Source organism: Stigmatopora nigra, unplaced genomic scaffold, assembly GCF_051989575.1.
Source record: "Stigmatopora nigra isolate UIUO_SnigA unplaced genomic scaffold, RoL_Snig_1.1 HiC_scaffold_186, whole genome shotgun sequence".
NCBI classification, from domain to species: domain Eukaryota; kingdom Metazoa; phylum Chordata; class Actinopteri; order Syngnathiformes; family Syngnathidae; genus Stigmatopora; species Stigmatopora nigra.
The window spans coordinates 16,513-29,748 of NW_027551699.1; the positions used below are offsets into that span (position 1 = coordinate 16,513).

Below are 13,236 nucleotides of genomic sequence, written 5' to 3' on the forward strand. Positions count from 1 at the left end.
AAGTAACAGGAAGGTCGTTTGGTGCAGATCTACCTTCCACAGGATGACTGAGGGAGGGTAAGTATAAAGACTGAGAGGTAAGTGATCCATCTTATTCTTGTTGGCATCGGCGAGGCAACTTGTAGTCGCCGGAAAATGGCGCTCAAGGCGGAGAGCTAACAAGTATGAATATGTCATAAATAAATGTCATAAATGTGTCTGGCCTGGGAAGACGAACTTTTGGAGAAGCACTATACAATTTCGTCATACGCTGCTGAGGGTATGATGACTACTAGGCTTTTTGTCAAGTCAATGATGACGACAATGCCTATGTCTGATTTTCATTTTTTTTTTTTTCATTTTCATGAAGGCCTCAAGGCAGATTTCTGACCCTGGCAACAAATATAGGCTAAAATGTGATTGGATATGAAATTTTATCCATTGTTATCATGAAATGTTGCAATCAATACATTAAAACTTTGCAACTGTCCGGGCCTCTGTGAACTACATGACCACATGGCTGGTACACGGCATAGGCAAACATGAAATGGAACTTTACCACCACATTCTGTTCCCGAATAGAGGGTATAGAGTAATCCAACATTTCTGTATTTTCAAACATTTAAACGACTTTGGAGCATTGTCAAAATTTCTACTCTCAAAGTTTACAACATTTTGCTCTTTTAGCCCAAAAACAACATCACAATCAGGGGTTTCAAACATACGGCCCGTGGACCAAAAGCAGCCTGTTAAGGTGTCCAATCCAGCTTGCGGAGTTATATTTGACAGGCTCTTGAAGCACATTCCACATTGTACAAAACAAATTAGGTGGCTTTATTTTGACATTGGAACCGCAAAAAAATCCAACAATTTGTGACTTGTGTTATTAAGTGTGTGCATGACTAAACGTTGCTGGGTTTTGTGTACGGAGACAGTCACATCCAACAGTCACAAAACCAACAAGAAATGACATGAAATTATCTCGAATTGGCCAAAAATTGACAGGAAATGACCAATGAACAGGGTGACCTAAAAAGATGCGTACCCATGAAAATTTCTATTTTGTACACTCTGGTATGATTTTGTCGCAAAACAGATCTCCAGGGAGAATATCTTGTGCTGATTTGTCCAAGACATTTTAGGAGCAACTATAGCTGAAAACTATCGTCCACCTTTCACGTCCTGCAACAGAAAAGACATTAGTTAAAAAATTGAGTTTTTATCGAATAAAATATGGGTACGCATCTTTTTGGGTCACCCTGTATTTGCTATAAAACTTCACTTAAAGGTTTGTGTACAAAAGTGATAGCCACTAATTTGATAATTGTATCTGGGCATTCCCAAAATGCACGCATAAATAAAACAGACATCTGACTCATAACTGGTGTCTTGCAAAAGAGAATTGATCCTGACTCGTCTCCCTCTCAGATCATTCTGCCGAATCGACGCCTCTCTTGCTTATTTATTACATAAGATTTACAACATGCATCTCAGTTCTCAAAACAATTGAAGGTCTACCGGATCTTCCCAAGGGAGCGCTGTGGACAACACTGTCGGAAGTCTGAACAATGGAAAGTCCTCTGGATCTTCCGAAGGGAGTCGATGTTTCTCAAAACACGTTTGAGAAGTCCAGCTGGAGAGAAGAGCGACCTTCCCGTTGTGTATGACGGTTGCAAGCAGATGTATTAAAGGGTGACTTTTTTAATGTTAATAAGCTAAGTAAAGCAAGCATTCATTGCAAGCAAATATATAATAATGTAAGGTTAATAACCCTAAGTAAAGCAAAGTGTTCTTCATAACAAACAAATATATAATAATGTAAGATTAATAACCCTTACATAGAGGCTACACTAAAAACTGGTAACTCTGAGCATTTGTTATATAAACAATGTAGCTGTGTTTTGGCAGTTGTGACGCTTTTACTAATTTGATCATTCCTGGCTTTTCTATACATCCTCTTCCTTTAGTTTAAAGAAAGGTGTTATATCTTGAGAATCTTTTACCTCAACAAATGTTTAGGTTAACGCCCACTTCGAGTGAAGTCAATGAAGGCTTTAAAAATTGAGTCAGAATAATGAGAATCTCGCCTTTCCTCGAGCCAATAAAGAGAAGCTTCAACAATGTCTTGCCTATATTTTCGTTATCACTTTTTTCACCAGATCTGTAAGAACAGAGAAAAGAACGTCCCACAACAGGAAGGAGCTAAAAAAAAAAAATGTAAACAATTCAAAACGTAAAGGGAGTGACACGGCCAGCCAATGACATCGACAGATTTCCAATTCACTTAAACTGGGAGGATGACCTGTGAATGCTCATCTTTCAGTGCCATTGATGATGGCATATGTCCAATCCATTTTGACTGGCCATGACTGGTTAGCTTATTTGGCCAAAATTAAATTGGTTCGGCCTCCGAGATTTAATTACCATGACCGTGGACCGTAAACCAAATTGAGTCACACCCTGACACCCTGATGAAAATGGTGTGATAGTGTCACCCTCGTTATTTGTGGATGTTTTTGGGAATGTTTAATGGTTAACCAGACAACAGCCCTAATGAGGCCGATTATAATGAAGTATTGTACAACAAATCCAGAATTTAGAAACTCACATTTATTTTGTAGCTGGGTAAATCAGCATGAATCAATGATGCGTCTCATGCTCATGAAGCGAGTGTTGCTCATGCCCATCTCCTTGAAGCTTCGGTGCTCACCGGGCCTTACATAGACCATTTTGCCACGGAGGTTGGGTTGCTCGAACAGCAGCCAGTGGCCTTCCATCACTTGGCAGGACAAGCATTCATTCATGCCCAAGCGTTCTAAAATGTTCTCGCAGTCATCTGTCAGTTCATTCATCTGACCACTTAGGTTCTCCCTCTCAAAGATCTTCATCCTAAACTGACCTTTGTGCTTTTTTCAACAGGAATAAAACACAGTAAGAAATTAGAGAAAAAAGCAGGGAAACGCGTTGTCGCATTTTGTTGTGGATTAGACCTACAATGGGGATGAGGCGACACGACCTAATACCACTGCCCACGCCGATCATACTCAAGAAGTCTGAGTACTCGCCCCTTCTCAGGAGGTGCTGGTTGCCCATGAAGTTGGTGCGCTCATAGATTATGAAGCAGCCGCTTTCCACCCGGCAGGACTGGCATCTGCTCAGGTATGAAGACATATCGGCGCAGTCGCTCATACACTCATAGGACCGACCCTGGAGGTTCTTTTCCTCAAACAGAATTATCTACGGATGGTGGGGAGACCTGATTAGCTTGCTGATATATGAAAGAGTAATAAAAAGTGATGCTGATACCTACCTTCCCCATATTGGTAGTGGTGATCTGCAGGATCTCTCAGAGAGCTGTGACTGACCTGCTACTTCTCTGCCTGAACATCCATCTTTTATATCTGCTACCAAACAAAGACAGAGTGCCCCCCTATTGTCTAAATCCCTGAGCAAGCATCCGATTCTAAAAGCCTATAGAGCATTGAGTTGCTTGCCTGTATAACCTCTGGGTCATAATGACGGTGCAGAATTTTCCTTCTACTGAAGTCATGCATTCCTTTTATTCACCAATTTCATTGGAACTATATGTGTAAATATTTTAATCTTGACTAATCACAAAACATCTCTTCAAAGTGTTAAAAGCAAACAACTACGACTGCAAATTAGATGCACCAAGGATTATAAGATTAGCACACATTAGAAGAGTAGAACTGTTTATTTGCATAGACAATTTATATTTAATCTCAACAACCCTATTGATGTTCTTTTTTCTACACGCAAAGTGTAGTTTTGGTTTTAGGAATATGTACATTCCAAGGGCATTTAACTTGTCACCACTGTATTAGGAAATAACATTTCTGAAATAATCTGCCTAGAAACCACTTCAGAGCATATCCTGCTACTGCCTGTTATTGGCTAAATAAATCCTCCACCAACCCCACAGTCATTTTGACCAATTTGTTGATTTCAAAGGGCCCCTATAAGGAGTGAACAAGATTTACATAGTTTTTTTTTAACATATTTCTTATTTAATGCTGAACTAGCTTTCAAATTATATCTGCCATTGTTTAAAAAATATTTATTAATGCTATTTTTGAATGAACCGTTTATTTTTAAAAATACTTTAAAATTTGTGGTTAGTTGGTAAAAATGAAAATGAATAAGAAATTGACAATGTTATCGCATATTTGACGGGCCGGTGGAGCGAGTGGTTAGTGTGTCGGACTCACAGCTCTAGGGTCCTGGGTTCAAACCCAGGTCATGTCCATCTGTATGGAGTTTGTATGTTCTCTTGCATGAGTTTCCGCCGGATACTCTGGTTTCCTTCCACATTCCGAAAACATGCATGTTAGGCTGATTGGATACTCCCACCTAATAACTAAATTAGGTCAGCGTGGCCATCACCACCGTGGCTCACTAAGTCGTTATGTAACGACAGAGGGAAAAAAGTGTTTTGGTGAGCACCTGGACACTCGGCCGAAATTCTTCCGAAAATGACGTTTGTAAACGACATAAAAGACGTTTGGTTTTACTTTCCAAAGAATTGCGCTAAGGGGGGAACATTTACTGAAGCGATGGCTAGAACTAGAAATACGCAAGGAAGTAACTGCCAATACGAGGCGTGATGTCTGGTCATTCGATTGGCTTAGCTCAAAATGGGGGTATTGGGGTGCTAATTTGGCAAGGATTGGAATAATTGTGTTAATCGTTCTAACGATTGTATTCCGGTTACCAAGGTGGCAAATGCACAGCTGGAGCAATTAGTATGAATTGATTCCAAATTCAGATGATGCGCACCCAACGACTGCAAATGGCGTGCCAAGCCATCACCCAAAGACAACGAGGGATGACTTTCCTGACCTGGGGTCCCTCCAGCTGTCACTGTACTGACCATCCCCGGGTGATCGAAGAAAAAGGACAAGGTGACCCCAGGTCCGTGAATTTCCTAGCGACGCCTTCAGCTTACGGAATCTACCCTCAAAAATCATTTTATGGCTACTGCAGTTACAGCTGCAACACATTAAAAAAATCAATAATAATCTCATACGATTGAAATATTATTTAGGAATATAGCCATATTTTACTCACCAAAAATCCTTTTTACCTGTACACAATATGTATGCTCCCTTATTTCCTCCTTTTCTATCGCTGACGGAATCAATCCAACCCTCAAAAACTATTTTATGGCTATAAAATCTCGACTGCAGCTACAGGTGCGACCCATAAAAAATCATCAATAATAACCTCATACAAATGAAATATTATTCAGACATATAGTCATATTTTACTCACCAAATATCCTTTTCACCTTGACGCAATATCCATTCTCCTTTCTTTCCTCATTTTCTATCACTGACGGAATCAATCCAACCCTCAAAAACTATTTTATGGCTTGTTCCGTCTTAAGTCCAGGATGAGTTCCATGGTTGTTGGAGATGTTCAGCACCAAGTCGCACCACTTGCTGAGATTATGGACATGTTATACCCTGCTTTTCCACTGGGAACCCTGGGAGAAATAATCACGATAGTGATTCGTTGTTCCTTCCTCAATCCAACTTTACTGGTATCTATTAAAGCAACACGTTAGAACACTAAACATAATGTACAATTACACCCATTCAGTATACGGTCATAGAAATGTTATCTTTCATTTTACAAACTCAAGGAGTCATTCTCAACTATTCGACCAGGTAAACAATTAAATATTGGTAGCATAAATTCTTTACTATAATCGTCTGTTAGAGTTATTCGTCTTACATTATTATATATTTGCTCGCAATGAAGAAAGCTTTGATTTACTTAGCTTATAAACATTATGATAGGTTCATTATTAATTACCCTTCACATTGTAATTATCAATAACTGCAGGCAGACATCCTATTCAATTATTGACATTTAATTAAATGGATTGGATCACAGATAAGAACCTTAAGGGAGGAGATCTTCCAAAGTATCCTCTCGAACAGTATATCGCGTGCGGCTTTTGGAGAAAAATAATCACGCCTTCATTTGACCTAACAATCATATAACAATTACATAAAGAAGCCCGAAGTGCGTCACGAGTGTTATGGAAGTGGCAGAAACAACATCCAGTGACACTGGCTCCGTTGCCTTGGATAAGAAGTCCACGTGAGAGTGGACCAGGTGGCTGGTTATGACCGCGAGCCGAACAATTAGGAAGAATGATTTAATGATTTAACAAAGAAATTAATTACTACACATATATGTATAATAGTAATACAGAATAAACCCAACATTCCCCCGTTTTTATAATATGTATGTTATTAATCATTTCTTAATAATCACAAAATGGTAATGTCGGGTGACTGTGATTTTTCCCGCCCACTCCTTACTCCCATGGCTGGTCTGAAAGAGAAAGAACATAATTATATTCGTCCAATTGGTCCTCGGATTTACCGTACTCCTGGACCTCACTGCTTTCCCCAAACCGTCCCATAAGATACAACTCATGTACTTTAGAATTTGTAGGGGCAATTGCAGTAGTTATAAGTCGGCTTAGCAAGGAGCGCAAACAGGGGATAATACCGCACCCACACAATGTTAGGATAGCGGTAATTGTGCCTATAGTCACCACGAAGGATGTAGCCAAATCTTTATATTTTCCAAAGGTCTTATCCAGACATGTCCAAAGTCCGGCCCGCGGGCCAATAAAGGCCCGTGGACAAATTTTTACCGGCCCGTGGCCTCTATCATGAAATCAATAATACACGGCCCGCCAGCACTGTTGACCACAGTATAAAATACATGTGTACAAAAAGCTATTTTTCACTTCACCAGAAGATGGCAGTAGCCCTGTGGCCGCACTCTGGCCGCCGTGACCCTTGGCCTTGCGTCATCGTTTCACCCCAGCCCATTTCTAACATGGCGACTGTAAACAAAAAAAAGGAAAGTTGACCGCGAGGGCCGCCGCTTCCAGGACAAGTGGAAATTTGAGTATTTTTTCACTGAAATACGAAACAACGGTGTCTGCCTAACTTGCCAAGAGACTGTGGCTGTTTTCAAGGAATTCAACGTTAAGAGGCACTACCAGACGAAACATGCTAGCTACGACAAGCTAACTGGGAACGAACGCGGTGAAAAAGTGAAGCAACTGGAAGCTGTTTTAACGGCACAGCAAAGCTTTTTCACAAGAGCCCGTGAGTCAAATGAAAGTGCCACAAAGGCAAGCTACGAAGTGGCAACGCTAATTGCAAAGCACTGCAAACCTTTCAGTGACGGTGAATTTATTAAAGACTGTGTAATGCAAATGGTTGGGAAAATTTTTCCCGCGAAGAAGCAAGAGTTTGCCAATATTTGCCTGGCTCGTAATACTGTGGCACGGAGAATTGAAGACGTTTCTTCAGATATTAAGAGACAGTTAGAGGCAAAAGGAACTGAGTTTGACTTTTTCTCGTCAGCGTGCGATGAAAGCACGGATACGTCCGACACCGCTCAGTTACTGATCTTTTTAAGAGGAGTGGACAATGACATGAACGTGAGTGAAGAGCTTCTGGACCTCCAGAGTCTGAAGGGCCAAACAAGAGGAACAGATTTATTTGTTTCTGTTTGTTCCACCGTCGATGACATGAAACTACAGTGGAATAAAGTCACCGGGATTATTACGGACGGCGCACCTGCCATGGCTGGCGAGCGGAGTGGATTATCAAGCCTTGTCTGTGACAAAGTCAGCGAAGATGGAGGCAGCGCTATTAAACTCCACTGTATTATTCATCAAGATAAACATATGAAGTATGATAATGTTATGAAACCGGTGATAAAGACTATTAATTATATTCGCTCCAAAGCGCTGTGCCACCGCCAGTTCAGACAGTTTCTTCTCGACATCCAGGCTGAATACGGAGATGTTTTGTATCACACCGACGTGAGGTGGCTCAGTCGGGGGTCTGCGCTGCAGCGCTTCTTCTCTCTCAGGGAGGAAATTGGACAATTCTTAACTAAAAAGGGACAACCCATGCCACAATTAAATGATCCTGTTTGGCTGGCTGATTTGGGATTTTGAGTTGACATAACGCGACATCTGAATGCGCTGAACACAAGCCTTCAAGGGCAAAATGCAGTGGTAAGCCAACTGTATTCCCACATCAAAGCCTTTCGAACCAAGCTGCTACTTTTCCAAAGACACCTGTCACAGGCGCAGCCCAATACCGCACATTTCCCGTCTCTGCAGGAAATTGTGACCAGTTTCCCACCGATCAAAAGTGCGCAAATGACAAAGTATGCAGCAGACATCTCATCTCTGGTTGAGGAGTTTCAGCAGCGCTTTCGGGACTTTGCAGCTATTGAAAAGGAGATCACGGTTTTTTCCTCTCCTTTCTCCGTGAACCCTGATGACGCTCCAGACCACCTGCAACTGGAGCTCATTGAGCTGCAGTGTGACGCCGAGCATCGCAGTCGGCACCAACAGCTCCCTCTTGTTAACTTCTACCGCCAGCTGGATGAAGGCAGGTTCCAAGCTATTCGGACTTTTGCTAAAAAAATGCTGAGCTTGTTTGGCTCCACATACATGTGCGAGAAGACATTCTTCATTATGAACATTAACAAGAGCCGCATGAGGACGAGACTGAGTGACTCTCACCTGCGTGACGTCTTGCGCATCAAAACCACTGCTCCTGAGCCAGACCTGGACTACATACTGCAGTCAAGATCCCAGTATCACCCTTCACATTAGTGCAGGCAAGATATTTGTTAAGTCCTCTGAGTTGAATAAATTCTTAAATCTCAGTTCATTATTTTTTTTGTGATGGTCAAAATCACAGTTTGAATATGCAGTAATCATTGTTCTGTTTTCAGCACTGTTCCTACAGTGAGCATATAATAGTGAATAATATGTGATGTTTCACATGAACTTAGGTATCCTTGATAGTTTTCTTAATTTTTTGTGGTTTGTGTTTTCGGTAAAAACCTAAATGTAAAAAAAATGTAAAAGAAAAAGTATGCCATTTGTAATTAAAAGAAAATCCCAAAAGGTTAATTTGTATTTAATGTTAATGGTTCAAAGAATGTCAAGCTAAATAGTCGGCCCGCACACATTTTCACATAACCAAATCTGGCCCTCTTTGCAAAAAGTTTGGACACCCCTGTCCTAGAAACTATGCAGCCCTCACCGTTCCAAGTGGCCCAAGTGACTCGGCCTATCACGCCTTTTCAAGTGCCCGAAGTGACTCAGCCGACCAGGCCTTTACAAGTGCCCGAAGTTACTCGGCCGACCACGTCTTTCCAAGTGGCCGAAGTTACTCGGCCAACCACGTCTGTTCAAGTGGCCGAAGTTACTCGGCCAACCACGCCTGTCCAAGTGGCCGAAGTTACTCGGCCGACCACGCCTGTCCAAGTGGCCGAAGTTACTCGTCCGACCACGCCGTTTCAAGTGCCCCAAGCTCCTGTGCCAAGGCCACGCAAAGTACTCCCGTTGCCACTGGGGTCGCCAGTCGCACCCGTACCGAAGCCACGGACCAGGTTTCTGGTGACGGACGGCCATTCTAGCACCGCTCTCCCAAGCACCGCTCTCCCAAGCACCGCTCTCCCAAGCACCGCTCTCCCAAGCACCGCTCTCCCAAGCACCGCTCTCCCAAGCACCGCTCTCCCAAGCACCGCTCTCCCAAGCACCGCTCTCCCAAGCACCGCTCTCCCAAGCACCGCTCTCCCAAGCACCGCTCTCCCAAGCACCGCTCTCCCAGGCACCGCTCTCCCAAGCACCGAGTGGCAATTCGCCGTTGCCCCTGGAGGACGGGGCTGGTGACGTCGAGAGTGGCAATTCGCCGGAGTCCCTGGAAGAAGGGGCTGGCAACGTCGAGAGTGGCCGTTTGCCGTTGCCCCTGGAGGATGGGGCCGGTGACGTCAAGAGTGGTAATTCGCCGGAGTCCCTGGAAGAAGGGGCTGGCGACGTCGAGAGTGGCAATTCGCCGGAGTCCCTGGAGGAAGGGGCCGGCGACGTCGAGAGTGGCAATTCGCCGGAGTCCCTGGAAGAAGGGGCCGGCGACGTCGAGAGTGGCAATTCACCGGAGTCCCTGGAAGAAGGGGCTGGCGACGTCGAGAGTGCCAATTCGCCGGTGCCCCTGGAGGACGGGGCCGGCGACGTGACTCGTCTCAATTTGTTTTCAGAAATTTCATCAGGCCCCTCCGTCATTTTGTACCACATTATAACATGGAGGGAGTTTATGCTTGCCACACTCTCCCGCGTCTCAATCAAACTAGCAGCTGTAGATAACAAACTGTTTTCCACACAAGCCGGCGTATTATTAGACACATCCAGAGTATAGTAAAAGAAAGAAGGTTGCTCTACATGCAAAACATTTAATTGGCAACAATTAATTTCCCTTTGCCTTTTAACCACCATATTTCCACTAGCGAAGGGGACTAACGCCAATCCCAATTGTAATAGGCCATCCCTACGCAGTAAATTGACAGGACACTCTTTTACCACCAACACCGACATCTTACATGTTTCCCCTTCCGGATCCCTTATCCAAACCGGAAACGTCTCTGAAGCAGTAGCAACCTGCCCATCAGCTGTCGCTACATAAACCTTATTTTTCATGTATCTAATTCCCGGAACATCCTGTGTAATTGCAGTTTTACAAGCTCCAGTATCACACAAAAACGTTAAACGTACCCCATTCACAAACAATGTAATTTCAGGTTTAATTGTCTCAAGTGTCAGTATTTCCGCTAAATTCAGCTCCACTCCCCTAGACTGGACCCCACCAGTTGTCCCACTGGGCCCTGGCCCCACGCCAAGCCTTGCTGATTGAGTCCCAGCCCTGGAGGCTCTGTTGTCTGGGCAATCCCGCGAAATGTGCCCAGTTTTCCCACAAATCCAGCATGCCTTACTTTTAAATCTATTGAACTTACCCCCATCTTTTCTCCAGTTATTTTTGTTTAACTTTCTATGTCCTCCTTCTCTTTCTTGGTAAAACATTTTATCCCCCGCAGAGGACGTCCCCCATGTTTTTTACCTTTTTTCTTTAGCACCCCTTCTGCATGTAACGCTTGATTTACGTATTGGTCAAGCGTGCCCGTGGGCCTATCTACCCAATATTTCTCAATCCATTCCCGGAGGGCATGATTTGAATTAGCGTGTAACACATTTTTTAGTTGCTCTTGATAAAGGCTGCCCACCGTGTTATCCTCAGGAATGCCACTGTTGACTTTAAAACAAGCAGACATCCTGATTAAATATTCATCAAAAGCCTCACCATCTTTTTGTTTAGCTCTACCAATCGCAGTATAATTTGCTTTTGTTTTAAATTTTTTTGTGGCGCGCTCTATCAGCTCACGCACTCTTATCTCCAATTCACGGCTATCATGAGCTAATGGTCCACACTTGAATTTTGGATCCCATTCTCCTCTAATAGCATGCCAATCACCTTTTAAGGTGGCCATCCAAATCTGCTGCGTTTCTACTCCATTTAAGTGATACGACCGTCTAATATCTTCCATCTGCAAGACAAATTCCCCCACGTCTATTTTGTACGACGTGACGCCGTCTACGGCTTTTTTCACGTCGTCCTGAGTCCAAGTTCTATGCACCAAAATAACACGGGGTTGGTCACTCTCCACATTAGGGTTAGCAACCTCGATCATGAAGTATTGTTCAAGCACCATGTCATTCATTAGCGGCCTTTCGGGCGGTGATAGCGTTTGTCCCAATGTTTTTGACCATTCCCCCATGGATCCCCCCGACCTGGTCAAACGGTCTTGCACATCTGTTGGAAAAGGTACAAAGAGATTTGTTGACCGCACCGCCCCAACATCCCCCGACAATTGCTCATCGGTTTCCTCTTTTTTCACGTCCCGTTTCTTACCCACCGGGCCCGTCTCAGAATCCTCTTTTCTTTGGAAAAAGACAGCCTGTTCTGCGCTTCCAGCCCCACCTTTATCAGGATTTTTGGCATTCCCATCACAACGTTTTTTCGCCATTAAAAACCAAAAATAGGTGTCATTATAACCATCCTTTTCCATTTTCCTTAGGTCCCCTTTATGTTTAGCGCATATTTTATCTTGTAATTCAAAAATCTTTTGTAAATCAAGCTGGCCAGCAAACCCATATTTTTTTATCCATTTATTTAGATGTTTAACTTTTAAAGCGCTTTGTCTTTCCACAAACTTCCAATCCTTACAAGTTAGACTTATTTTTGGATCGTCATCCAAACCCGCCTTACTACACTTGTTTCCCATATTTTACTTTTTTTTTTGTGAGTTAGTGTGCCTCACACAGTTAACTTAATTATATTTATTATTATTATTATTATTATTATTATTATTATTATTATTATTATTATTATTATTATTATTATTATTATTATTATTATTATTATTGTTATTATTGTTATTGTTGTTATTGTTGTTATTGTCGTTATTGTCGTTATTGTCGTTATTGTCGTTATTGTCGTTATTGTCGTTATTGTCGTTATTGTCGTTATTGTCGTTATTGTCGTTATTGTCGTTATTGTCGTTATTGTCGTTATCGTCGTTATCGTCGTTATCGTCGTTATCGTCGTTATCGTCGTTATCGTCGTTATCGTCGTTATCGTCGTTATCGTCGTTGTCGTCGTTGTCGTCGTTGTCGTCGTTGTCGTCGTTGTCGTCGTTGTCGTCGTTGTCGTCGTTGTCGTCGTTGTCGTCGTTGTCGTCGTTGTCGTCGTTGTCGTCGTTGTCGTCGTTGTCGTCGTTGTCGTCGTCGTCGTCGTCGTCGTCGTCGTCGTCGTCGTCGTCGTCGTCGTCGTCGTCGTCGTCGTCGTCGTCGTCGTCGTCGTCGTCGTCGTCGTCGTCGTCGTCGTCGTCGTCGTCGTCGTCGTCGTCGTCGTCGTCGTCGTCGTCGTCGTCGTCGTCGTCGTCGTCGTCGTCGTCGTCGTCGTCGTCGTCGTCGTCGTCGTCGTCGTCGTCGTCGTCGTCGTCGTCGTCGTCGTCGTCGTCGTCGTCGTCGTCGTCGTCGTCGTCGTCGTCGTCGTCGTCGTCGTCGTCGTCGTCGTCGTCGTCGTCGTCGTCGTCGTCGTCCTCGTCATCGTCATCGTCATCGTCATCGTCATCGTCATCGTCATCGTCATCGTCATCGTCATCGTCATCGTCATCGTCATCGTCATCGTCATCGTCATCGTCATCGTCATCGTCATCGTCATCGTCATCGTCATCGTCATCGTCATCGTCATCGTCATCGTCATCGTCATCGTCATCGTCATCGTCATCGTCATCGTCATCGTCATCGTCATCGTCATCGTCATCGTCATCGTCATCGTCATC

At 43.6% G+C, this 13,236-nt stretch overlaps 1 protein-coding gene across 1 annotated transcript; it reads right to left on the reverse strand.

Moving 5' to 3' along the window:
- Positions 1-2,569: 2,569 nt before the first annotated feature.
- On the reverse strand, positions 2,570-3,433 carry LOC144193198 (gamma-crystallin M3-like). The gene is made up of 3 exons (XM_077711974.1): positions 3,290-3,433; positions 2,974-3,216; positions 2,570-2,885 (listed from the first exon to the last, which is right to left on the reverse strand). The coding sequence occupies exons 1-3, from the start codon at positions 3,296-3,298 to the stop codon at positions 2,610-2,612; spliced, it is 528 nt and encodes a 175-aa protein (XP_077568100.1). The 5' UTR covers positions 3,299-3,433; the 3' UTR covers positions 2,570-2,609.
- Between the last annotated feature and the right edge of the window lie 9,803 nt (positions 3,434-13,236).

Bases quoted from the DNA above. Each gene is read 5' to 3' on its own strand.
- LOC144193198 (XM_077711974.1), bottom strand. The intron at 2,886-2,973 runs GTAGGTCTAATC...TGTTGAAAAAAG, and splicing joins CGTGTCGCCTCATCCCCATT to CACAAAGGTCAGTTTAGGAT.